Genomic DNA, 27,121 nt, shown 5'->3' with positions numbered 1-27,121 from the left:
CTTCTTGTGATGGTTCCTTTTCCCTTCTGTCGCCTCCAGGTCCAACATTGGTTCAGAATTTGCCATCATCGGTGCAGGCTGTGTGTGAGTCCTGGAACAACATCAATACCAATGAGTTTCCCAACATTGGATCATGGGTGCGTCCCTGTCTGTTTTAGGAGTAGGAATGCTGAGCACTAGTCATTCTGTGTTCTCTCCATAAGCCCAAAGAATTAGGCCTAAACTAGCTGCCAGAAGATCTTCATATATGGCAGTAATATTGGCTATAACTGAATCAGTAAATAGTGCATTTAATTATTTAAGTGGTTCTCATCTGGTCCTTTTGCTTAGAAGTCCATATTACCAGAGGATAAACCACTTTATTTCTCTGAGCCTCAATTTCTTCACCTGTGAAATACTATCATGTGGTTAAACGTATTAAATGTAAATTGCCTAGCACATTATGTGGCACACAAATTCTCAATACATGTTAACTTGATTTCCTTTGTAGGTTGTATGTTGAGAACCTGCTCCTTTTGTTATAATTTTATAGGATTGCTTTTAAGTTCTCTAGGCTTTTCAATACTATTTGAATCTTTCATCAGTTTAGTTGATCTTCGTGTATCCTCTACTCAAACTACCTCTAGTAACAGATTATTCTGTTACCAAAGTTCTTTGGAAAAGCTCAGTATTATTATCTTGTTATCCCTGCTTTGTGGTTATGACTTCTATTTATACCACTCAGAGTCCAGAGATAATTATAATCTTTGTAATGGAGACCAGAGGCTTTGCAAAATTCAGGTCCTTCTTAATCATTACAGACAAATAGCAGTTTTAAATACAGTATTTTACATTATATTCCAATTAATGATTTGAAAGAGGTATTGGTTATTTGTTGTATTTAACTATTAACTTTGTACTAATTAAGATTTGTTGACCACTTCCTTCCCCCTACCCCACTTTCCTTCCCAGGATGAATAACGTTATATGCTGAGTAGAGGCCATTGTTTATAAAGCTCAATGAAGTCTTAGTTTTGTTTTTTTTTTCCATGTGAGAATTTTATCCAGGCTAGATGGTTTATTCAGTCTTTAACTTCTGCTCTGCTTCCTTCCAGCGTAATGCCTTTGCCAATGACACCATCCCTTCAGAGAGTTATATCAGTGCTGTGCAGGCTGCACATTTGGGAACTCTTTGTGGCCAAAGTCTGCCTCTGGCTGCTTCCCTGAAACACACCCTCCTCTCACTGGTGAGGTTGACTGGAGATCTTATTGTGTGAGTACCTAGTATATAGTCATAGAATTATTATCTGCTTGTATAGTTGTTAGAGTAAATTACTTTCTATTATTTACGTCTCTCTTGCTTATATACATATTTTTTTAAGGGAGTCCAGAAGCATTGAAAATCAGTGATACTGTCAAATATAGTTGAAAGCTGCACCATTCAGTACTCTCTATATCTATATTATATTGTACCTAAAAGGTTCAATGAGATTGTGACTTTGTCATAATGCTTTTGTTGTATGCTTGCTTAGCAAAGAGAACCTGTTGCTTTAAAGTATGAATACTTACTTAGAAGGATCTTTATCTCTGATCTGAAGGACAACAGATTACCTCCTCTTTCTGTAGTGTTTTTCAGAAAAAGAATGTTAGCTTTAAACTATATTGCAATTTGGAAGTACTTTGAGTTTAAATTTTATTTTTATTATTATTACTTCTTGAGTCTAGGTCTTTGTCACCCAGGCTGGAGTGTAGTGTCATGATCTCGACTCACTGCAGCCTTAATCTGCTAGGCTTAGGTGATCCCTCTGACTCAGCCTCTCAAGTAGCTGGCAATACAGATGCACATCACTGTGCCCAGCTAATTTTTTGTGTTGTGTGTGTGTGTGTGTGTGTGTGTGTGTGTGTGTGTGTGTGTATGTGTAGATAAGGTCTCGCTATGTTGCCTAGGCTGGTCTTGAACTCCTGGGCTCTAGCAATCCTCCTGCCTCGGCCTTCCAAAGTGCTGGGATTACAGGCATGAACCACCCTGCCCAGCTGGGTTTGAATTTTAAAGTGGTAACGACAGATTATTTCATAATATTTCTTCAGAATGACTGTGGGAGTTAGACTCTGCTGTTGTAGGGATGAGTGCAGACCAATGGAGGGACTATTTTGTCTTCTAGTACATAAGTTATAGGTAAAGTCATATATCACATTGTTTTAAAAGTAATCCAGATTCTGGCAGTTTTTTTTTTTTTTTTTTGAGTTGGAGTCTCACTCTGTTGCTCAGGCTGGAGTGCATGCAGTAGCACACTCACAGCCACTACAGCTTCTACCTGCTGGGCTCAGGTGATCCTTCCGCCTCAGCCTTCCAAGTGACTGGAACCACAGGCATGCCACCACACCCAGCTAATTTTTTTGATTTATTGTAGAGACAAGGTCTCTCCAAGTTGCTCAGTCTGGTCTCAAACCCCTGGGTTCGGGCAATTCTCTTGCTTCCACCTCCCAAAGTGCTGGGATTACAGGTGTGAGCTACCACACCTGGTTAGACTCCTGGCAGTTCTTATAGAAAGCTAGTCTGGGATGGATTACTTGCTTAGGTTTTAGTTAATTTTGTATTTTGGATATTATAAAATAAATCTCATTAATTTTAAATGTTAATAAATGGATTTTTCAAATGGAAATATTTTTGGTTTCTGATATAATATTGAAAAAGAATATGAAATTGTATGATTATACCTATGTATAAAACAACAATCAAGGGAAAGAAGACTGGAATAAAATCCCTTACCCCAATAAGTAATTGCATTACCCTGTACCTGCCTTACAGCATTTTGGAGGAGTCTATTCACTAACTTGGTTTCAATTTCTTTGCTGAAGTTGGTCAGATGAGATGAACCCACCACAGGTAATTCGGACCCTGCTACCTCTTCTTTTGGAGTCGAGTACTGAGAGTGTCGCTGAGATCAGTAGCAATTCCCTGGAACGCATCTTGGGCCCTGCAGAGTCTGATGAGTTCTTGGCTCGTGTTTATGAGAAGCTGATCACTGGTTGTTACAACATTCTGGCCAATCATGCAGATCCCAATAGGTGAGCCTGCTGGAGGATAGTTAGGTTCCTGTGACCTATGCTGCCGTCAGTGAAATGTACCAACACTGCTGCCTTTATGTCATTAATTAATAGCTTATTGTTATTGTGCTTTTCAACAGAGAACTCTGTAGTTGTGTGCATTTTGCATTCATGTGGAAATGTGTGAAAAGTTATTTGGAATCTTCTTTTACAATTAATTTTTAGAGATAAACATTAAGAAAATAGAAGCCTTAAATGTTCAGATGTGGAGACTTGAAAGAGTTTAGCAAATGATTATAAAATACTGTACTTAATGTGATAATGTGTGCAGAGGTGCTTGATTAAATTAGTTGCTAATATTTTTGAGAACATGCCTCTGAAATGGGTGGTCTGTGGAGTTAGGCAGTCGATGCTTTAGGCCTTGTTTCTGTAGATAAGCCATAAATAACAGTCATGTTGCATTTTCAGCTCACTGAGAATTATACAAATGAAGAGCTTGAGTATTGAGATTTCCTATCTTCTTGTTTGTTGTCCAGCTTTTCATCAAGTACTACTTTTTTATTTTTAAACAGATAAGGAATTTGAGGCAATTTAACTGTGCAGAAATGATTTGTCCAAAGTGTTTTTCCCTCAAAATCACTGGTAGATCTGTATTAGGACTCCGAGCTTTAGGTGACTTTGCTGTTTAATTTCCTAGGAAAGAGGACAGTAAAATAAAATTGAAGTGCTGCCGTTAGTTTATTAAACATCTGTTGAACACCTATTGTGTGCCAGGCTTTATGCTAAGATTTGACAAAGCAAAACTGAACGTTGCCCTCAAGGTCAAACAAATTAAATTTTTAAAAATTAGTATGAGGAGGACATTGAAACAAGTCTTAATACTGGTAATCAAGTTTTCCTTCTGGACCTCAGTGGACTGGATGAATCCATCTTGGAGGAATGTCTTCAATATTTGGAAAAGCAGCTGGAAAGCAGTCAGGCTCGTAAAGCTATGGAAGATTTTTTCTCTGACAGGTGAGCAGTGCTTTACTTTGTTCAGTGAACGTTTTCTGAATGCCTCCTGAAAGCAAGGAGCTATATATGTTGATTTAAGATTTTTTTTCTCAGGGAATACTTAAGACCTACTTAAGTGTCTGGACTTTGGAGAGGACTCAGGTTGACTACTGACTTTTTGGGGTTATTGATGAAGGGGTTGATTTTAAGAACACCTTCTGTTGTTGACTTTTAAGTGACCATTTTCCCTAGAGGAGATGAGATTGTGAAGAAATAGAAATGGATGCCTTTTATGTGAGGCTTAATGTGATTCTTCCATTTTCTCCCCCTTCCTGCCTCCCAGTGGAGAACTTGTGCAGATCATGATGGCAACAGCCAATGAGAACCTCTCTGCTAAATTCTGTAACCGAGTTTTGAAATTCTTCACCAAACTCTTCCAGCTGAGTGAGTGACAGCTTTTAGTAATCTTCTTATGGGAACTTTGATGTCTGCCTAATACTGTGCATATCTTCTGCCTGAGTTTAACTACAGCATGAAAATGCTAACAAGTGGAGAGAATCCCTCAGAGAAAGTTTGGAAGGAAGTTGAAAACTTGCTTGAAACCCTTTCCCCTTTCTTGGCTCACAGTTTTTCCATGTCTTCCCTTTCCCTTGCCCTTCTTCACTGACCCTGGTCTGTTTCTAGCTGAGAAGAGCCCTAACCCAAGCCTGCTGCACTTATGTGGCTCTCTGGCACAACTGGCTTGTGTGGAACCTGTGCGTCTGCAGGCCTGGCTCACCCGCATGACTACATCACCCCCAAAAGATTCTGATCAGCTGGATATCATTCAAGAAAATCGGCAACTGCTGCAGTTACTCACCACATACATTGTTCGGGAAAACAGGTAAAACAACTGCATTTATGTCGTTTCCATAACAACTCCAGAAATATGTTGATATTTGCAGCTGTCTTTCCTTCAGACATTGGTTTTTGCATTTTCAACATTTTCATATACCTTTCTCTCTAGACTCAAAGATTCTAGTATAACTCCTTGTGGTTTTTTTCCCATGGAAAAATTTTGGAATGATTTGACCTGTTTGTTGCAACCTGAGTGAATGTTTTGCGTTCTAGTAACCCAAGTCCAAAGCTGGGATTGGTATATGTAGTCATGTATTTAATATTTAATTTAAAACTTCTTTTAATTATTCTTATAGATTTGAAATACACATTGTGAGATTCCTGTTGGCTACTCACCAGTTTGCTTTTTTCTTTTCCTCCAGCCAAGTTGGGGAAGGTGTGTGTGCTGTTCTTCTGGGCACCTTGACTCCCATGGCAACAGAAATGCTGGCCAATGGTGATGGAACTGGCTTTCCTGAACTCATGGTTGTGATGGCCACCCTGGCCAGTGCAGGTCAGGGTGCTGGTCACCTTCAGCTTCATAATGCTGCTGTGGACTGGCTGAGCAGATGGTAAGATGATGAAATTGGAGAGACTTATTTGTAGGTTACAACTTGCTGTTGGAGATAAAGGAGGTTATTTCAGTTTACTTCCTTTGTGGCTCAGAGAGAATATTAAAGAAACTTAAGTTTCTACCTTGTTTTTGTTTTTGTTTTTTTAGTTGGGAGTCTGTCACCTAGGCTGGAATGCAGTGGCACAATCACAGCTCACTGCAGCCTCTAACTCCTGGCCTCAAGTGATTCTCCCCTTCATCCTCCTGAATAGATAAAACTATAGGCATGTGCCACCAGGCCTGGCTCATTTTTAAATTTTTTTGTGGAGACAAGGTCTCACTCTGTTGCTCAGACTGGTCTCAAAACAGCAGACTCAGGCAATCCTCTCACGTTGGCCTCCCAAAGTGCTGGGATTACAGGCTTGAGCCACCATGCCTGGCCAATAATTCTAAGGCCTGAGCACTTCAAGCTGTCTACTATGTAATACTACGTAATAGAATGCTTCTGCTTTGCAGTGTCCTCAAATTGATTCAGGGTTTATGAAAATGCTTCTTTTCTTTGGTTCCTTAGATGATTTTGTATTTCCCCCTCCCCCTTTTTTCTTTGGGACAGCAAGAAATATCTGTCACAGAAGAATGTGGTTGAAAAACTGAATGCCAATGTAATGCATGGAAAGGTAAGAAAAGTGGGGAGTAACAATAGTCAGGGAAAGAGGGGAAAGAGGGTTCTTATTTTTGTGGTCAGGCGGGAGTTCCTTTTCCTATTGACTTCTGTTCCCTGACTAGCCTACAGAGTTGACAAGGCTGATAATCTCAAAGACCTAGAAGTGTGTAGTAGTTAACCCTGTGACCTCAGCCTCTTCTGAGTGGCAAGAAGTGTTAGGGAGAAAATATACAGGTAAAAAATATACAACAGAATCCTTCAAACATAGTGAATTCCTGCCATCCTAAGATATTGGTCTGCTGTGGAGAACTATCCCCTTGTCCAGCCTTGGAACTGTGAACTCTGTGTCAGTGTTTCATGGGATTATATTCTGCCTCCTCAGCTCCAGTCCGGATGTTAGTATTGTTGAATTTGCCTGAAGGTTCTGGTCACTGTGCTGAGAAAAGGGGTTTGAAACTGACAGAAGCCTGGCATTCAGACATTTTCTCTCCCTACCCAACCCATGAACCATGTTACCATTCATTTCTCCCTTCTTTTTTGCTAAACTTTATCCTTTTAGCGCTGAAATGTCAGAGTGCAGAGTGAAGGAACTTAGAAATCTGAGTCTTTGATGCCAACTCTTGGGAGTTTTAGGCAAGCGTGAACTACCTGTAGTCGTTTGCTGGAAATTATTTTTTCTTGATCTCTGAAATTATTCCTTTCTTTCTGCATTAATTTAAGACCCAATAACTAAAATGGTTTAAAAAATGATAACGGTAAGAAAAAAATATTAATGAGAGCCTCTTTATATTTATAATTTGAACTTTTCTTGAATGATTTTAGTCTCTAATTTTACTCCGTTCTCTTAAATTTCAATTCTGCTTCATTTTACAAGATTTTGTAAAGAGCTATCTTTATGCTTAAGTATGAACAAATACGCACTAATTTAGTACAATTTACTGACAGCTATGTGCAGACATAGTGGTAAGAGCTAGGGACACAAATAATCAAAACGTTTATTTTTCTTCTTTGCTTTTATACTATTTCTCTGATCTTGAACTTTATTGGAAAAAGCTTGAGAAGACATAGTTTATATAATAAAACATGGAGAATGGAAGCATCTGTGGGGTACTGGTGTTCTCTTGCAGCATGTGACAATCTTGGAGTGCACGTGCCATATTATGTCTTACTTGGCTGATGTCACAAATGCCCTGAGCCAGAGTAATGGTCAAGGCCCAAGTCACCTGTCAGTGGATGGGGAAGAGCGGGCTATTGAAGTGGACTCAGACTGGGTGGAAGAGTTAGCAGTGGAAGAGGAAGATTCCCAGGCTGAGGATTCAGTAAGTACTTAGTAACCTCCTAAGATAACCTTTCTAGGTAATAGCTGCCTTGCATACTACCCAGCTTTTGGCTCTCTTTTTCAACCCCCTATGAGATTCAGAACTTCCCAGACCTTGGTGCTTTCTTCCAGCTTATGTGGCTAATGCCAGATTCTGATTTTCTGGGCCAATAGAGCAAGCCATGGGGTTCTCATCTCTTCTGCATAGGACATCTTAATAAGCATATGCCTTTCTCCGATCCAGAGTCACTTATCCTACTTCCTCAATCTTGCATCCAACATGGAATGGGAGGGATGAGTTCTTCACGGGAGTGGTAGGAGTTCGCTTATAGAGAAAGCATAAGACTTTTTTTTCCTTGACCATAAAACCCTAAGGTTGAATTCATCTGAAATCACAGCAGACATTGAGCCAGGTGGCTATTTCCAGATGTATGGGTTTCTATTGGTCACATATGAGTTGATTATTCACTTTCCATAGGGTATTGAGGCAGGTGTGTTTTTATTGGTATCTATTTGAATGGAGGGATTATTTCTGATTAAAAAGACTTACTATCTTTGAAGGATGAAGATTCTCTTTGCAATAAACTCTGCACTTTTACGATCACACAGAAAGAATTTATGAACCAGCATTGGTAAGAATAGTTCTTCCTCTAAGGTGAGGGTTTGCTGGGCCTTGATTGTTGGGATTTCTGAGCTTATTTGCTGGTTCTTGTTCTTTGTAGGTACCACTGTCATACCTGCAAAATGGTGGATGGGGTGGGTGTGTGCACAGTGTGTGCTAAGGTGTGCCACAAGGATCATGAGATTTCCTATGCCAAGTATGGATCCTTCTTCTGTGACTGTGGAGCCAAGGAAGATGGCAGCTGTTTGGTGAGAGATGTGTAACCTTCACTGAGCTATAAAGAGTGGCTTGTTAGTGACTCAGGGATACTTAAACCAAACTGGAAAATTCTTACATCACCTCCATGGTACCTGGGTCTAAGAATATGTTCTGATTCTGTCACTGATGATCTATACAGTCGTGTCCTATACACTTCACTTAGAATATCAGAACTAGCAGAGTCTTTGGAGATTTCGTCTGTTTTTCCTAAGATCTCCCCATAATTTCAGATGTTATCATCAAGGCCTGATCCTATGAGTGGGAACTACTTAGGCTGTATTTCCTCTGTGCTTGTGGTAAGAACCTGGGATGGTTTCTGTCCCTAGGCACTGGTGAAGAGAACTCCTAGCAGTGGCATGAGTTCTACCATGAAAGAGTCAGCATTTCAGAGTGAGCCCAGAGTTGCAGAGAGTCTAGTGCGCCATGCCAGCACTTCTCCAGCTGACAAGGCCAAGGTTACTATCAGTGATGGAAAGGTTGCTGACGAAGAGAAGCCCAAGAAGAGTAGCCTGTGCCGCACAGTAGAGGGCTGCCGGGAGGAGCTACAGAACCAGGTAAGGCTTACAAGTCCCTAATAAGTAGAGTTTAGAGTCTAGGCAGTTTGTGTGAGAGTAAATAATGCACAAGATCCCCCTTACAACTTTTTTCTCCTTTCTCTAAGTTTACCCATTTTTACGGTGCAAATAAAAGTCGAATATGCTGTCAGTTACTAGGAAAGGATTTATGACTGAGTGGTATTAGGAGTAGTATGGGGAGTTGGTGGGAGGGTAAATTTTAGTTGTATAATACTCTAGGTCACCCTTTTTGGGCCAGGGTCCCTCATTTGAAGCACAGAATGCAGAACCTGATTCAAGTGATTATTTTCTCATTTCCCCAAATATGGTACATAACTAGAACCATTCTAGATACGTAGAAGAAGTTAGCTAATTATATATTACAAATGCCTTTGAATGTTAGGGTATTTACGTGGGACGCCTGGTTTAGAGAGATTGCTCTATGGTCAGTAACTCAGTAGCATATTGACTAGAATAAAATTTAGGTTTATGGTGAGAATGAGATGATGGCTAGAATATCCAACTGGAAGTGAAGAAACTGGTTTCTGAAGGCAGTTACTGGCAAGATTACTATTGTGAGTGTCACATTGTTTTACTGACTTTTTTTTCACTTGTGTATTTTCATTTTTCTTAGGCCAATTTCTCCTTCGCTCCTCTTGTGTTAGACATGCTCAATTTCCTCATGGATGCCATTCAGACCAACTTTCAGCAGGCTTCAGCTGTGGGGAGCAGCAGCCGCGCGCAGCAAGCCCTCAGTGAGCTGCATACAGTGGATAAGGCGGTTGAGATGACAGACCAGCTGATGGTGAGTGTGTTGGGGTCATGACATTTGGTGTTGTGGGAACCTGCAAGTTTACTGAGATCCCACAGTGTGCTTGGTGGCCATCCAGAACTGAAATCTAAGATATCATGTATATCTAACATATACATGCATACATCCTCAGACCATATTATGAACAGTGTAAAAGTCAGCATGTGAGATGTGTCTTCAAAAGAAGGGAATCAGGGTCATTTGGACCAATCCAGGAAATAAATCCCCAGTTTGTATTTCATATTTTAGTTCATATATAGGAACCCCCAGTATGTGGGAAATCCCCATTTTGGGACAATTATAATAGAGAAATTTATTCTTTATGTAAAATAGAAATCTTCATTACTGTGTCTTTCCTAAGGTTCATCTAGCTTACAAAATAATTTTGTCCTCTTTTGCTTACAACCCTGTTGATAACTTTCCTTTAGTTCTTCATACAAAATGGGTTATAAGTTATAAGTCATTATCCACTTTAAAACCTGCTGCTCAGCACTGAATATAGAACTTCTGATGTAGCCTCCCTGGTGTTTTTAGCAGCATAGTCAAGTAATAGTAAAGTGGAGGCAATTCTAAAAAGGAAGTGAACATATATTGTTAATGAGGTACATGAATAGATCTCACAAGGTGGCTATTTTTAAGGGACTATTCATTTGGAAATACACATACATACATATATTCTGACATTTTATTAAAAATCAATCACAGTTTTAGAGCTTTGGTTTTTAGATTTTTAGATGAAACAGAAAATTACTGGAGTGGAGTTGATGAACCATAAATTTGCTGACTTTTAATTTTACCAGGTTAGATCAATGAAAATCAGTACCATCTGTCATCACTGTTTATAAGAGAAAGGAACATTTTAATATTTTTTAAAGGGCAGTACCTTATATTAATAACTTTAGCTTTATGAAAAACTCACTCTGTTGTTCTTATTGGACTGATAGTAACTTTAACAGTTTACCCAGCAATTCATGGATTGGTGGTTGAAATTCATTGCTTTTGAATGACTAAATTGTGTGATGTCTCAGTCATGTGAATAGAGTATGAATCCACTCAATTTTATTTTCCTTGTTATTGCCTACTTTCTCTGCTTCCTTCTTTACCAGGTTCCCACCTTAGGCTCCCAGGAAGGTGCCTTTGAGAATGTTCGGATGAATTACAGTGGAGACCAGGGACAGACTATTCGGCAGCTGATCAGTGCCCATGTGCTCAGGCGGGTGGCTATGTGTGTGCTCTCCTCCCCCCATGGGCGCCGCCAGCATTTGGCTGTCAGCCATGAGAAAGGCAAGGTAGGTCCTCTAATTCCTGCTCACTCATTTTAGGTCATGTTAAGTGATCACATTCAGATCAGCCCGCTGTGGGAAAAGTCCATTTGGTTCCAAAAATGCTTTAGGGACAGATCTCATTAAGTTTTTCAAATATTTGAACCCTGAGTATATTTGATTAGACCTAGAGCTGGTAAGACCAGGACAAAGACTGTCTCTAATTAGTAAATTTCCATTCAAAACTTATTCTCCAAGACCCCAGGAAAAGGTGATGACTAGCAGTTACCTCGGGCAGCTTGGCTCCCAGTCTTGTCCAGTTTGATCACTCTGGAGGGCACAAGCTGGGAGACAAAAGTCTTCATAGGAAGACTCAGTGTTTCTTATTCAGTCCTTTCCTGTCTTCCTGGCCCTTTAAGGACACGGGGAAATTTGTCTGGTTTTGTAGAACTAGTAGAAGTTGGAAAATGCTAGGTTTCGTAACTCACGCTTTTCTGTATTCTGGCCTTTCCATCACCACTAATATTGTTATGTTGTTTTAACTTTATCTTAAGTGAAAATATGGATAATCCTTAAAAGAGCTCTAAAATAATTTCAAAAACAGTTTCATAAACTGGAAAAAGAGAGTAGTGCATAAAAGTTGTTTATTTTGTGAAATGATTCTACAAAGAGAAGTTGGTTTTATTAATCATTTGTTCTGTCCTCCCTGGAAAGAAAGAATGAAAGACATTCTATGTCTTTTAGCCAGGAGAAATAGAGCCTAATATTGGTCTAGGATTTTCCTGAGATTATCTGCAAAAAAAGCCTGTAAACTAATATCCCTGTTAAAAGAGTTTTTGTTACTTGCTCTGGGTTCTCTGAGAGGACTAGGGGTAAGAATAAATTGGTGATTGTTCCTTTGCAGATCACTGTTCTGCAGCTCTCTGCACTCCTGAAGCAAGCAGATTCCAGCAAAAGGAAGTTGACTCTGACCCGCTTGGCATCTGCCCCAGTTCCCTTTACTGTATTGAGCCTTACTGGAAATCCCTGCAAGGAGGACTACTTGGCAGTTTGCGGGCTGAAGGTAAAAATTCTGATGCAGACTTGATGAACTTGAGCTGTGGACTCGAGTCACTTTTTCACCCCTGTTCTCAGCACCCCTTTTTCTTACTCATTATTGAGATTAAAATTTTAAAAGTGACCAGGTGTGGTGGCTCAAGCCTGTAATCCCGTCACTTTGGGTCGCCAAGGTAAGGGAGTTGTCTGAGCCCACGGGTTTGAGAACAGCCCGGGCAACTTGGCGAGACCTCATCTCTATAATAAATCAGAAAATTAACTGGGCATGGTATCGCACATCTATAGTTCCAGCTACTTGGAAGGCTGAGTCAGAAGGATCACCTGAGCCCAGCAGGTCGACCCTGGAGTGGCCATGAGTGTGCCACTGCACTACAATCTGGGTGATGGATTGAGACTCCAACTCCAAAAGCCAACAAACAAGCAAAAACTTAAAAGCGATTATTGGAATGTATAAGGAATCTTTCTTTGAATTTCTTTCAGATCTTCCAGATTTCTCCTATGTGTTTTTGAAACCCAAATATGTTTGTTATTAGTCAGTCTATATACTATCTGAAGGCAGGGAATATTAGGGAAGAAAAGGAATCATTAGAACTGTGACATGAATTAGCCTACTTTTTAGATCTCCTTTTAACCATCTTATTCCTTAAACCATCCAGGACTGCCATGTGCTCACATTTAGTAGCTCGGGCTCTGTTTCGGATCACTTGGTGTTACATCCTCAATTGGCAACGGGGAACTTCATCATCAAAGCTGTGTGGTTACCTGGCTCACAGACTGAGTTAGCAATTGTCACTGCAGACTTTGTTAAGGTACAGTTAGAACTCTTTGATGCTATGGTCCTAGAATTGTTCTACTTTTAAATTCAAAATGTCTGATGTTTATTATATGCTGGCTTCTCTCAGAATTTAAAAATAAAACATCAGCTGGGTGCCATGGCCTGCACCTATAGTCCTAGTTACTTGGGAAGCTGAGATGGAGGATTGCTTGAGCCCAGGAGTTTGAGGCTGCAAGGAGCTGCAGTTGTGCCATTGCACTTCAGCCTGGGTGATAGAGTGAGACCCCATCTCTAAGAAAATAATATTATTAGTAGTAATAATAGTAATAAACCATCACATTTTGTTGCCTTTTCTGTGTTGCTGAGCAAGAACTTTCTGCCTGTAGGCACTAAGAAATTGATTCTGATTCTGTCCTCATTATACCAAGGACATATCTATTATTGTGTTTGTTACAGAATTTGTTTATGTATATCTCTCCTCTAATCATTCCTTGAGTGAGAGTAAAAAGAAGTTTTATTCATCTTTACATGCCTGGTGTCTAACAGTAGGTCCATGTTGAAAGGAGAATGAATGCCCATTACTGGCCAATTCCAGCTATATGGATTCACTAGGATATTTCAGGCATGGGACTGAAATAGATTCTCTTTATCTAGTCTTTTTTCCATCCTGCAGATTTATGACTTGTCTGTTGATGCCTTGAGTCCAACCTTCTACTTTCTCCTGCCAAGCTCAAAGATAAGAGATGTTACCTTCCTTTTCAACGAGGAGGGAAAGAACATCATTGTGATAATGTCTTCGGCTGGGTACATCTATACACAGCTCATGGAAGAGGCCAGCAGTGCCCAGCAGGGACCCTTCTATGTCACTAATGTACTGGAAATCAGTCATGAGGAACTGAAGGTTAGAACAAGTGTTGCTATTTCCTTCTATTCCAGATTTAATTATTTAGCAACTCCTCTATTCTTTTTTTAATAAAATCGTTCTGTGGACCTCATTTAATTTTTGGGTCTTTTTTTCTTTTTATTTCTTTTTGCTTCTAACTTTTTACCTAATAGCAAAAATTCTTGTCCTTTTGGACTAGACTGATTTAATTTCAAATTTCTTTATTCTCTGTGTATTTGTAAAATATACCCACAGGGGTCTCATACTTAGAGTGTGAGAGCACTTAATCATGATTTAAAACTAATAACCAGCATAAACTGGAAGCTGGTAGTCAAGGCAACATGAGGAGTTAATGCAAATATGTGTGTTTGTCCCAACAGGACAGTAACAGCCAGGTGGCAGGTGGTGGCGTGTCCGTGTACTACTCCCACGTATTGCAGATGCTGTTTTTCAGCTATTGTCAAGGCAAATCATTTGCAGCCACCATTAGCAGGACGACTCTGGAGGTGTTGCAACTCTTCCCTATCAACATCAAAAGGTGTGAACGAACATTTAATGTTCAACCTCCACAGTGTCCATATTCAACAGAGGATCTCCACTTGCACTCCTGAGTACTAGTATCTGTCCTGAGTTTGGTGAAGGTTACTTTTCTCTAGCAAACCTTTCTCTTCTCTGCTAGGTATCTTTAAAATTAAGCAGCATTCTGGGTTGGCAGATTGGGCTGCCTGCTTGGTTGGTCCTCCACTGTGAAGACCCCAAGCTGTAAGAGGTAGTTTTGGCGGGTAGGGGCACCATTACTCAGAAGGAAAACTTTTAATCAGTGTAGTATACATGATTTTAATGTGAGAGGGGAACCTACGTTTCTCCTAAACACTCATTCTGCCATACTAACTTTTATCTTTCCCCCCTAGGGAAATTTACTGTTAGCAAATAGAATATAGTTTCAGTAATGAGGACATGGTTGCAGTTGAGGGAAGCAGAGACTTTCACCAAGTTTCCAGATAACAGAGGGGTGTGTAAGATAGTGAGAATTTTATTTGGGAGGAGGAAGAAGAGGTTTTAAGTCTCTTCCCATCTTATCTGTCATGAAGAGCCATTGTAGCACTTTCTCTCAGGCCTCTGTTTTTTGGAAACTGACTGGTTTAGGATGAAATAAAATGTAGTAAAATGGATATCAGTTCACACTAATCGGATGTACTTGGAGATCCTTATAGGACAATGAGTTGTCATCCTTAGGCAGCTCCATGGCCCTATTCAGTTGATAGCTTCTAGGCTACCTAGTCCTCAGACATCGCACCTAGCAGTGAAGATTTTAATTGAGGACTCCTTCTGAGGGCAAAACTGGGGTATATGAGAGTATGCACATGGCTTCAAAGACAACTGACCTGGGATAACCTTGGCCAAGGATATTGCTTTGGGGTCACATTGCTAGTTAGAGGATGGTTTTTAGGTCAAAAAAATGAACTATTGCATAATGATTAACACCCTAACTATGACCAGTTTTGTTGTCTGCAGTTCCAATGGTGGCAGTAAGACCTCTCCTGCACTTTGCCAGTGGTCTGAAGTGATGAACCACCCTGGCTTAGTATGTTGTGTCCAGCAAACTACAGGTGTGCCACTGGTAGTCATGGTGAAACCAGATACTTTTCTTATCCAGGAGATTAAGACTCTTCCTGCTAAAGCGAAGGTCAGTGCCAGATTCAACCATCACTTTGCTGTGAACCTGGTCTCTTTTTATGTTTTTATATTTATAGTGCCTTCCTACCTCTTGCAGTGGAGGCCCGTAAAATATTTTCAATCCTTTTTTCCCTAGATTCCTTTTCTTTGTCACTTTTCTGCACCAACCCCCAGCTGACTGTGAACCAGTTGCACCTCTGCCTCTTTTTCTTTCTAGCTTCTGATCTACAGGTATGGAAACTAACACCCTCCTTTGTCATCTCCTCCTAGATCCAAGACATGGTTGCCATTAGGCACACAGCCTGCAATGAGCAGCAGCGGACAACGATGATCTTGCTGTGTGAGGATGGTAGCCTGCGCATTTACATGGCCAACGTGGAGAACACCTCCTACTGGCTACAGCCGTCTCTGCAGCCCAGCAGTGTCATCAGCATAATGAAACCTGTTCGAAAGCGTAAAACGGCTACAATCAGTAAGGCCCCTTCTCGGAAGACTTATGGGGAAGTGGGAATAGTGGAGTCTTCTACCTAGTGACGTAGAATACACTATTGGGAATATGTGTGAAGAAGTGGTAACTGTCCTACTTGCATATTGTGTAAAGTTAGAGGTATGTGCTAGCTGATTTCCTAAAAGTGGAGTCCTAGTTCCAAATGGCAAGCACCCATCGACAACTATCTGCTTCAGGTCGGCAGTACTTTGGTGCCTAGTAAAGAGTTATGTCTTGGGTCTTGTTTGAGAGATTTTTCCCTCTAGGTTTAGGAGAAATGACTTGCCTGCAGAATGGCACTAACTGAAGTGTAGATTGAAGTGTAGTTGGTTAATTTCCTACTGAGTAGTGAAGATCCCATCACAGGTCTTTGAGCTGGTGGTATAGCACCTGACTAACAGAGGACTCTTCAGGGAAATGAAAAATTGAATTTAGCAGTGAGTGAATCCAGCTAATCAAAGGTCATCCCATTACCTTAAATTTGTTCTAGAGTCTGTTTGAGATCATTGTGTAGATCATCTCCTGTAAAGAGATAGTTTCTATTGTTAATTTTAAATAAACCATCTCTAAGAGAGTCTTTTGTTATTAACTGTACACTTAATACCAACACTAGATTTCCCTGTACGTTAGGGTATGTGGTTAGGGATAGTGACCGTTGGAAAGCTAACCACATGTAGGCATCATGCTGATACAAACATTATTACCCAGAGTTTGCTTAGAAAGATTTGAATGTGATTGTGGGCTTGGACTGGGAGGAGATTTTACTTGGGTGGGAGCAGAGGTGGTAGCGACTCTCTGGCAATCTGGTACTATTTTCCACAGCAACCCGCACATCTAGCCAGGTGACTTTCCCCATTGACTTCTTTGAACACAACCAGCAGCTGACAGATGTAGAGTTTGGTGGCAATGACCTCCTGCAAGTCTACAATGCACAACAGATAAAGCACCGACTGAATTCCACTGGCATGTATGTGGCCAACACCAAGGTGAGGACTGCACTGGGCTGGGATCAATACCTGGGTAGAAGGACTTGTGAACAATGTGGTTGGAGAACACATCTCCTTTTAGGATGTAAGTATCAACTATATATTCACAGTCACTAGCCCTTGAGTCTAGTTAAATGGTCCCTTGAATAAATGACTATTCACTCATATGCCAAAGACTCATTCTCTATGCTGGGTTCCCACCATTACCAGCAAGATTACTTTGTAGAGGGCAACAGTTTTTTAATGCTGGGAAGAAGGAAGCTTGACATAGAAGAGAATCTACTTTCTTTCCCTGCTTTCTCAGCTTGGAAACCAAGGAGTCATAACCAGGGAGTTAAAAGGATAAAGATCTTAACTAGGTTCTTACATTGAGATAATATCAGGAAGGATTCAAACTCTGAATTTAAGGACTTCTATTGGTTTCCTGATGTGTGCCTTTTCTCCCTACAGCCTGGTGGCTTCACCATTGAGATTACTAACAACAACAGCACTATGGTGATGACAGGCATGCGGATTCAGATTGGGACTCAGGCAATTGAACGAGCCCCATCGTATATTGAGATCTTTGGCAGAACTATGCAGCTTAATCTGAGTCGCTCACGCTGGTTTGACTTCCCATTTACCAGGGAAGAAGCCCTGCAGGCTGATAAGAAGCTGAACCTCTTCAGTGAGTCACCAACCCCTGGTGCAGACTCTATCCTTCTCATTATGACTGCTAAGTTGGGAGCCACTGGTCTGTGGTTCTCTAGTATTCTGGGATCTCTCCACTCTACTGATTTCTCCGTGGTCTCTGTCATCAAGAAACTTTGAGCTTCATTTGAGATATAAAATGGCAAGGTGACAGGAAAAAAGTACACTTGAGAATGGGAGGGGTAAAGATAGAGTAAAACTCTGTTAAGTATTTACTTCTGTAGTGTTGGGTCAGTGTTACCGATGGGCTGCTTCCATATTTAGAGTGAGAGGAGGTATGTTGACACGTGAAATCACAAGGCTTTCTTAAAGCACAGAGGAAGGCCTCAGATCACACATGGCTGAGAGGGGACTAGTAGTGCCTTGCTGTGCTGTTGAAAACTTTAAACCCTCAGAATACAAATCCGTGAGCCTTTCTTAAGACTGGCATCTTCTCTGTCATTTACTGGTCACTTTCTGATATTCCTTCTAGAAATAGTATGAATGGTGATGATCCAAAGTTTGAATAAAGAAAGTGCATAGAGAACCCTGGGGGCAAGAGGCAGGAGATACTCTGATAGCAAAAGAGGATCCCTGCAGTAATGGCTACACATTCTTCTGAGCAGAGACTTAATAGACTTTTGGTTCATGGAACTGTTTCTACATGCATTCAGCATCTATACATGAGTCAAGTGCTGCTGATACCTGAGGAGATACAATACAGTTTCTCTCTGTCTATAAAATTGATGTGATTTGTTTCTTTGCCCAAACTGGTCTGTCTTTGCTTTGGAGGGATGATGATAACCCTTTAAAGAATGTGCTTCCTAAAGTTTTCTCTTGCTTACTGCAGTTGGGGCCTCAGTGGATCCAGCAGGTGTCACCATGATAGATGCTGTAAAAATTTACGGCAAGACAAAGGAGCAGTTTGGATGGCCTGATGAGCCCCCGGAAGAGTTCCCTTCTGCCTCTGTCAGCAACATCTGCCCTTCAAACCTGAACCAGAGCAATGGCACTGGAGATGGTGACTCAGTTGCCCCTACTGCAACCAGTGGAACTGTCCTGGAGAGGTACCAGTGCTAGCAGAATTGGCTGCAGTTTTTGCATTTCCCACTCGCTGCTCAACCTTCCTGTATCTTGAGAAAGCCACCTTCTAATAACCATCCCTAGTCTAGCCTGTGATTTTTAACATTTTTGCACAACTCCCCCATATCCAGTGTCTCCTGAGTGTGCAGACAAAGTCTGAAAAAGGTGCTCAGAGTCATCTGACACCAGAGTCTCTGCCTGAGCGTAAGTCCTCTGCCTTCTCTTAATACTCAGGTACCCTTTGGAGTAGCCACAGACCAGAAGGTGTTCAACCCTGTTTTCTAGATTAGGATCCAGCCTTGCTGAAAGTATAGGGAAACATCCTCCCTTCCATTGTGATCTCATCATCTTCTCATCTTTCTCTGCAATAGCTACTTCTGTGGTAATAACATTGCCAGAAAGAGAGACTGTCTGCTGCCTCTAGTAACAGAGTCCACAGTCCCCTTTAAAGTCCCTACAGTAGCATTCTTAAGCATTGTGCTTGGCTACTTTGTGTTAGGTAGCTGCTGGTTTGCCATGGTAGATGAAAGAATTCATGATGTAAGATTTTGAGTTTCTTACATGATAAGTCATAAGAATAACCTTGCTTGGAATCACTGCCTGCCACCAGCAGCCTCCCTACTCCCTTCCTTTCTCTTTCTTTTTTTTCCTCCCTACCCTATTCATACATGGTTTGCTTAGGATGTGTTTTCAGGTTTCTCTGAGCTTCACATTTTTTTCCTTTTTTTTTCTTTGCTTCTTCCCCCAAGTTCTGAAACTGAGTCCCTAACCAAGCTGGACCGGTTAGTATGCCCTCTTTCTTTTCTCTGCACGAGTGAGTGTGTGTCAGAGAGCAGTTGTAACCAATGGTGTGGCTTTGCGTTAATTCTGCTTCTGAGAGTCCTCTTGCTTTTTTCTGTTTTGGTCATTGCATGGCTCAGAGCTGTCCATGTGTAAAAATGGAGTCTACGGAGGATTGTACACTTGGTGTTGGCCGCGTCAGACTCTTTCTCAGCTCTCTCTTCCTTACCCTATTCCCCTTTGCTCCCTTTCTGTAGTGGATGAGAGGGGTGTGGGGATGGAGGGATTAATAACAGTTCTGCCATCTGATCAACCACTAGAGAGCTTGTTCTGTCTGAATTTGCTCTGTGCCTCAGTTCCCTCTTCCCTAGTTCTTTATTGCCTTCCTCTACCCCTTAACCCTTTGCTCTCTACTTACCTTTTCAATACTTTTCTTTCTCTGTTCAGAGCTTCAGCTGTCAGGATGTTGTTCTTTTTATTATGCCACATTAAACTCAAAGGAGTAAGCCCTGGGGAGCATGCTACTTGGTACCCTTTAATAGTTGGGTTTCATATTCCTTCCCTAAGGGGGAAGTACTCAGTTTTCTAAAGATGCTTTGTACTACCCCTTGAATGTTGGCAGTTAGCATGCACCTAAAAAATATGGTTTGTTCTTTCCCCCATACTTAGGGACTCACAGGAAATGCCTTTGTGCATTTTCTTGGAAGAGTAAGTAAATATAACCTTAGCCTTCTCAGTATAAGATGGTTTTGACCTTTCTCTTTGTGTATCCCTTTGCCCACTGATCTCTGGGCACCTGAGCTGTGGGTCCCATTGCATCAAGACTGTTAAGCCCATCCCAGTGATCCCTGCCACAGGCAGCAGAAGGAAGCACATTTATCCTCTTTGAGGAAGAAAAGCCATGTCTTTGAGTTATGGATTATGAACATGGCCTCAGGTTGATCTCCGAGCAGGAGCCAGGTTTCTCTTGGCCTGTAACACAGAAACGATATGCATGGTGCCTGTGGCAGGTCTTATTGTGCTTTGATTTTGTATTTGGCATTCATTATCTGTCCCCAAGGTCCTCATGACTATAGTTTGCTTAGATTGAAGCACAAGGCGGAGAGAAAGGTGGTTGTACTCAAGCCAGGTTTTCTGTCTCTCTAGGCTGGTTGTGAGTTCTTTAGAAGCCCTGGAAAGCTGCTTTGCTGTTGGCCCAATCATCGAGAAGGCAAGTTACTTTTTCAAAGCATATGGAAGCTTCTGAAGAGGCAGGAAGTCAGTGTAGTTGTCTGAGGCCCTGAGGGGCCTCACTGCTGATTTTCAAAGACACTACAAAGAAATCTTCATCTTAAGGCCTTATGTCCTATTTTGGGGGGCCCATAGTAAGAACATGACATAGAATAGGATGCATGCTGGTATGAGAGCACTGTTCTGTGAGCCATGGGCATGGGTTCCATTTCTTCACATAAATGGTAGGAGGATTATAATTTCTAAAACTTGATATTTGCTCTTTGCAGTCCATGGAGTATAATTTAGCCCTGGTGGTCTAGGAGGAAGGGGGAGACAGTGTAGATAGTTCATTGTACATTGAGTTAGGGAGAATAGTGATAACTTTGCTGTCTTTTGCATCAGGAGCGAAACAAGAATGCAGCTCAGGAACTGGCCACTTTGCTGCTGTCCCTGCCAGCACCTGCCAGTGTCCAGCAGCAGTCCAAGAGCCTTCTGGCCAGCCTGCATACCAGCCGCTCGGCCTACCACAGCCACAAGGTAACCATGTCCTCTCAGGGATCCTTTTGTAGCAATGGAAGTTGTGGTCCTGACAGGGAATCAAGTAAGTTGGCTTTTCATGTGTAAAGCAATGGCATAGAGAAGTAAGGTGGAGGGAGGATAACATTGAGATTACACCCACCTTGTCTAAAGTTTTTCCCGAGAAATTCATCAATGCCACTCAAAACTGAGGGCAAGCTGGCTAGTGAGCCACTGATTTGCACTTACTTTTCTGTCAGGATCAGCAAGACTTAAGAAAGAGGGATGGGCATTGCGTGTGGGCAGCTTCCCACTGGAAAGGGTGAGATGAAGGAGTCCCTGAGGAGACGAGAACTGCTGGTGCTTCACTCCCTGGCTGCAGTGAGAAAGATGTACTGTGCTTTTTGGTGAGACAGGTGTTGAATAGCTGTTGGAGACCCCCTGAGGGGAACACCTGGGGAAAGAGAGTCTCACCTATAAAAGGTGGCAACTGCCGACAGATAAGTTAGGCTAGTTTTCAAAAAGATGACAGTTCAGATCCTTGAGGAAGAAGGGCTCTGGGAGAAATTACCAACCCGGAAGCCTTGGTTATCTCTGTGCCTCTATCCCAGAGAACTGAGAATTGTGAGTTTAACCTGCTGAGCCTGGAAACATGTTTTGGAAACATAATCCTTGGGTGTTAAGAACTTGCTAAGAAATGATTCTTGTGTAGGAGAAGGAAATCTGGGACGTTGAATTGGGTGGATTCTAACTTTCCCATCATACTTTGATACTTATTGCATGATTTCTATTTTTCACTGAATTTAATACTTTATGTATTAAGAGACTTAACTACATTGGGCTATTTCAAAGATTTATTCTAGGTAGTTCGTAGTATTTAATGTCTTCTCTAAGAGGAGGAAACACTCCTGGTGTTTGTGTCAGCTTTTCTCTACTCTTTACTTTCTTTTCTTTTCTTTTCTTTTTTTTTTTTTTTGAGTTGGAGTCTCACTCTGTCGCCCAGACTGGAGTGCAGTGGCCGCTCCCGGGCCACCACAGCCTCGACCTGCTGGGCTCCAGCGATCCTTCCGCCTCAGCCTTCCAAGTAGCTGGAACTACAGGCGCGCGCTACCACGCCTGGCTAATTTTTTTGATCTATTGTAGAGATGAGGTCTCACCAAGTTGCCCAGGCGGGTCTCAAACCCGCGTGCTCAGGCAATTCACTCATCTCAGCCTCCCAAGGCGTGGGATTACAGGCTGAGCCACTGAGCCTGGCTACTCTTTACTTTCATACCCAACCCTTGCTTATGGTTAATCCTCTGTGACCCTGTTGTAGGATCAGGCTTTGCTGAGCAAAGCGGTACAGTGTCTCAACACATCCAGCAAAGAAGGCAAGGATTTGGACCCCGAGGTGTTCCAGAGGCTTGTGATCACAGCTCGCTCCATTGCTATCATGCGCCCTAACAACCTTGTCCACTTTACGGAATCAAAGCTGCCCCAGATGGAAACAGGTGAACTTGGCCTATGTGGCCGTGGTCCTGAAATCTGCCTAATACATCTATTTACCCTCTCATCCTTACTGTTCTCACTGGTCTCTGACTAACTTCATGCTCAGAGACAGGGGTTTTACTCCCTCATCTTTATACCTTGTAGGGATTTTGACATTGGAATTGTACCATTATAAATACATTCCCTTTCCAATGCTTATCCCTTTGATTGTCCTTGAGTTTGTTTAATGTTCTAGACATTCGATATGATCTGTCTCTGGAGTTACTACTTCTTATGATCTTCAGGGTAAAGCTAAGCTTGGTCGGGCCCTGGTTGCTTTAAAGCCATTGGGTCATATCTTTTGCTTTCATGCTGTTCCTTTGCCAGTATTTTATTAATATGTGTGGTGGCCTTTCTAAGTGCTTGATGCTGTTTCCTTGTCTCTCCTCATGTTGGCTGGGTACTAAACCTGTGTTGCCGTTGCCAAATAGTTTATTGCTGCCTTAACTCTGTTATTCACATGTTCCCATATGCCATCATCATGCTGTTTCTCCTTCTAATGCTACAATCCCAGAATCATTCTAGAGAAATCTCTAGAATGTTCAGATGTTCCTCTAGGTTTTAGAAGTTGAACAGTTGGAACTGACATCTTTGAATCTGCTGTAAACATCCTGAATGCTCCCCTTTCTACTTAATTCTAACATACAATGTTTTCTGTGATATTCCTTTCCCAGACTGTTTTTTTCCTAGATGTGCCTGCTGGAGTCTAGGGATAGTTGGCATATTGACTGGGGCCCCACTTGAAACTCCCTCCCCAGGCAAGCTTCCTTGACCTGAGTTAACCTTAAAATAAATTAAATTCCATCTCAGATTTGCCATCGTTAATAATTTCTTTCTCCTGCTTAGAAGGAGTGGATGAGGGGAAAGAACCACAGAAGCAATTGGAAGGAGATTGCTGTAGTTTCATCACCCAGCTCGTGAACCACTTCTGGAAACTCCATGCATCCAAACCCAAGAATGCCTTCTTGGCACCTGCCTGTCTCCCAGGTATGTTAAAGGCAATACTTAAATCTTAGTACATAGTGAAACCTGATATAAGTTCTGTCCTTGAACAGTGATGACCCTTAGCTTTTAGCCTTCATCTTTCATCATCCATTTCTTTCAGAATTTATAACTGGGAAATAAAAGTCTGTGAGTTCGGTGCATTGTCCCAATATAGGAATTTAGCAGTACAGCAGAGAGTGGGATTTTCTTGCACCATATTTCTTCATGTGGGGTTGAATATTTTACATAAAAAGACACTTTGCATATGTGTGCATGTGTCCCCTTAGTGGTCTTTATAATTGTTTTCAAAAAGTCTTTGAAAACTTGGTTGAGAGCCAGCTCAAAAAGTGAAAGTTAGGCATCAGCCTTGAGAATGATTTTATTTCCAAGCTACTGCTGTCTTTGGTCTCTGACTTCTCACCCTACTGAAAGTTCAGGTGGAAGAGCAACAACCTGAATAGCAGTTTAGAAAAGTAGAATGACCCCAGTGCTCATTCATGTTTGGAGGTTTGGGGATGGTAGGAGACATTTATTATCTGTCTACTACTTCATTTTTCCCTACCTTGATTTTTGATATCCATAGAGAGTAAACAATTACTTAATTCTATGGTACAGGCTATCTGGAAAGGCTTTTGAGGACAATTTGGGAGATTAGGAGACTCCCAATAAAACTAATCACAAATAAAGCTGACAAGCTACATTTTGTGTATGTGTATGAGGGGGGACCCCCAAAAACCCAGAATTATCTTCTGAAGGGTAGGCTCCTTGTAGTACACTTGGAATCTGTTCCTCCAGACCAAATTGTCAACCAAAGTTTTTATCTGGAAGTTTTGACAAGGTTTGGAAGAAACATCCCAAATTGTGGCAAACAGGTGACTGGTACTTCCTTCATGACAATGCACCCATCCACACTGTGCTGAATGTTTTTGACCAAAACCAACTTGACCCCCACACCCCACCTTCCCTATTGAGCCAGTCTTGCTCTGAGCTACCTTTTTTTCCCGGATGAAAGAAGTTCTCAAAGAGAAACGTTTTGCCGATGTGGAAGAGGTGAAACAAAAAATAGCGTAGCATAAGCACTAAGAGGCATCAAAATTCATGAGTTCAGAAACTGTTTTGAGCAGTGGAAAAAGTGTCTTGATAGGTATACTGCATCAAATGGAGACTACTTTGAAGGTAACTGAAGTTTAAACATGTAAGAATAAATACACAATTTTTTAATAAATAAATTCTGGGGTTTTTGGGTCCTCCCGCATATGTTCCTATATGTATGTGTGTTTGTTTTGCTGTGTGGGCTTGCCATTTTTTGGTAAACTTGACCTTTATATGGGGATAAGAATTTGTACCTTTGTCTCAGACTCTCAAGTAGCTAGAGCTTTTTCTGTCAGATTGTCAAATAGTATTTTTCTTCCCTGTAGGCCTAACTCATATTGAAGCTACTGTTAATGCTCTGGTCGACATTATTCATGGCTACTGTACCTGTGAGCTGGATTGTATTAACACGGCATCCAAGATCTACATGCAGATGTTATTGTGTCCTGTACGTATCATTACAACCCCAGATACTTCTCATCAGCTTCGGGATATCTGGAAAATTTTTAAATGAGCTTGCTAAACTAATGATATAAAATAGGCTTAGAGAAAGCTGATGGAAATTAAGAGTTTTAGATATCAATAAAAGCTTTAAGATCTTACTCTATGGTAGAGAAGGATTTGGAAAGAAATGGACTTAATCTTTCTTGTCCAGTGCTGAATTCCCAGGGTCTAGTCTGGTGCTTGCTACATAGTGCTAAGTAACTCACTGAAGTGTTACTTACAGGAGTTCATGCTGCTGGGTGCAGTGGCTCAAGCCTGTAATCCCAGCATTTTGGGGGACTGAGGTGAGAGGATTGCCTAAGCTTAGGGGTTCGAGACCAACCTGGGCAACTTGGTGAGACCACATCTCTACAATAAATAAAAAAATAAGCCGGGCATGATGGCTTGCACTTGTAGTTCCAGCTACTTGGAAGGCTGAGGTGAAAGGATCTCCTGAGCCCAGCAGGTCGATATTGTAGTGGCTGTAAGCATGCCACTGCACTCTACCTGGGCAAGAGAGTGAGACTCTGACTTACAAAAAAAAAAGAATTCATGCATGACTATAGTACATCAGAATTTCAGTTTCCAGTGGCCCTGTCACAGAAGCTAAGTGTGATAACTAGTGATTTTAGTATAGAGCTAATAGACACACTGGGGGCCTGATCATCTGATGAAAGCCAAAATCCACTTGTGCAGAACCAAAGTGGATTCAGGAGCAAATGATCTACCAATCTATCACCAGGAACTGACAAGAATGTAGTAAATAGGTCTTATATGTGCCATGTCAGGAAATGGAGATTAACTTAATCTATTGAACTTGGTCAGATGGGTTGCAGGTAAGAGTACATAGGCTTTTCACATGCATGTGAGTGATTGACCAAGAAAGAAAGTGTTTTATAGTTAGTTTCATGAATGGTATGAAGCCTAAGCATGATGCTTTCCTTTTAAACCTTAGGATCCTGCTGTGAGCTTCTCTTGTAAACAAGCTCTAATTCGAGTCCTAAGGCCCAGGAACAAACGGAGACATGTGACTTTGCCTTCCTCTCCTCGAAGCAACACTCCAATGGGTAACGTGAAGGCTGGGTTTGGGCTCAAGTCTGTGTGTGGGAGGAGGGGAAGGAAAGGGAGGTACAGCATTAGAATATGCTGCTCATATTGTCTAAGGTCCTTGGAAACTTTTGTTTATATATCTGTTTTTTTAAATCCTCCCTTACTTTATAAGGGATTTAAGGGGGCACATCAAAATGCATGTGGTGAGTAGAATTAAAGTAAAGAAAATCAAAGCCATGGGAAGATGAAAGTACCATAGTAAAATCAAGGCATGGATACAGACAATCTCCCTCATCAGGTCCTATGCTAAAGGTCTTATATTTGACTGAAAGCTTCCTAAGAGCCATAGCAAAAATGAAATAAGAGTAATTACAAAAATCACAATGATAAAAGTCAAAACATACCCACTTTTCAGGAAAAATATACTTTTCTTGTCACAGAAACTCTTTAGTAAGGATTCAGTTTGTTGTCAAAGGGACAGAATTTTCAGTGCACTTATCTATAATAAAGTCAGATAGGAAGTTTCACAGACACTTCCCTCATGATACACTTGGACACAACCAAGGGCATAACACTTTACGTTTTAGTAAAAGAAAGTCTATAAGTTGTCTAAATAGCAGCAGTATGTTCTATGACTCTAGTTACTTGGTTTGATTCAAAGTAAATGTCAAGTAAAAGTCACATATGTAATTTTAAATTTTCTAATAGCCACGTTATATAAAGAATAAAAAGAAATAAGTGAGATTTACCAATTATTTAATATATAAAAAATGTTATCTCTACATGTTGTCAATATTAAAAAAACTATTAGTAAATATTTGGCATATTTTGATACTGTCTTTGAAATCCAAGATGTGTGTGTGTGTATGTGTGTGTGTGTGTGTATATATATATATATTTTTTTTTTTTTTTTTTTTTTTTTT

The 27,121-nt window shown here is 41.1% G+C and overlaps 1 protein-coding gene across 2 annotated transcripts in view; it reads left to right on the top strand.

Annotated features, from left to right (window-relative positions):
- UBR4 (ubiquitin protein ligase E3 component n-recognin 4) overlaps positions 1-27,121 on the top strand; it is a 139,185-nt gene that overhangs the window by 43,914 nt on the left and 68,150 nt on the right. Inside the window, exons 27-56 of one of the 2 annotated variants that reach the window (XM_021706503.1) lie at positions 40-137; positions 1,095-1,252; positions 2,839-3,048; positions 3,940-4,041; positions 4,364-4,464; positions 4,705-4,903; positions 5,280-5,468; positions 6,063-6,126; positions 7,241-7,432; positions 7,993-8,063; positions 8,154-8,301; positions 8,638-8,865; positions 9,500-9,670; positions 10,783-10,965; positions 11,843-12,001; positions 12,651-12,803; positions 13,443-13,670; positions 14,033-14,190; positions 15,168-15,339; positions 15,600-15,801; positions 16,639-16,802; positions 17,253-17,469; positions 18,322-18,538; positions 19,304-19,336; positions 20,481-20,544; positions 20,949-21,083; positions 22,378-22,552; positions 23,436-23,576; positions 24,992-25,113; positions 26,104-26,215. In XM_021706503.1, coding sequence (XP_021562178.1) covers positions 40-137; positions 1,095-1,252; positions 2,839-3,048; positions 3,940-4,041; positions 4,364-4,464; positions 4,705-4,903; positions 5,280-5,468; positions 6,063-6,126; positions 7,241-7,432; positions 7,993-8,063; positions 8,154-8,301; positions 8,638-8,865; positions 9,500-9,670; positions 10,783-10,965; positions 11,843-12,001; positions 12,651-12,803; positions 13,443-13,670; positions 14,033-14,190; positions 15,168-15,339; positions 15,600-15,801; positions 16,639-16,802; positions 17,253-17,469; positions 18,322-18,538; positions 19,304-19,336; positions 20,481-20,544; positions 20,949-21,083; positions 22,378-22,552; positions 23,436-23,576; positions 24,992-25,113; positions 26,104-26,215 — 4,566 coding nt within the window. The remainder of the gene's footprint in view (positions 1-39; positions 138-1,094; positions 1,253-2,838; positions 3,049-3,939; positions 4,042-4,363; positions 4,465-4,704; positions 4,904-5,279; positions 5,469-6,062; positions 6,127-7,240; positions 7,433-7,992; positions 8,064-8,153; positions 8,302-8,637; positions 8,866-9,499; positions 9,671-10,782; positions 10,966-11,842; positions 12,002-12,650; positions 12,804-13,442; positions 13,671-14,032; positions 14,191-15,167; positions 15,340-15,599; positions 15,802-16,638; positions 16,803-17,252; positions 17,470-18,321; positions 18,539-19,303; positions 19,337-20,480; positions 20,545-20,948; positions 21,084-22,377; positions 22,553-23,435; positions 23,577-24,991; positions 25,114-26,103; positions 26,216-27,121) is intronic. The other variant, XM_008073544.2, reaches the window with a different exon arrangement.

The sequence above is a fragment of the Carlito syrichta genome, unplaced genomic scaffold, assembly GCF_000164805.1.
Source record: "Carlito syrichta isolate Samal-C Ts95f unplaced genomic scaffold, Tarsius_syrichta-2.0.1 Scaffold115711, whole genome shotgun sequence".
NCBI lineage: Eukaryota > Metazoa > Chordata > Mammalia > Primates > Tarsiidae > Carlito > Carlito syrichta.
The sequence above is the reverse complement of the archived record's forward strand: the minus strand, read 5'-3'. Positions and strand labels throughout refer to the sequence as shown.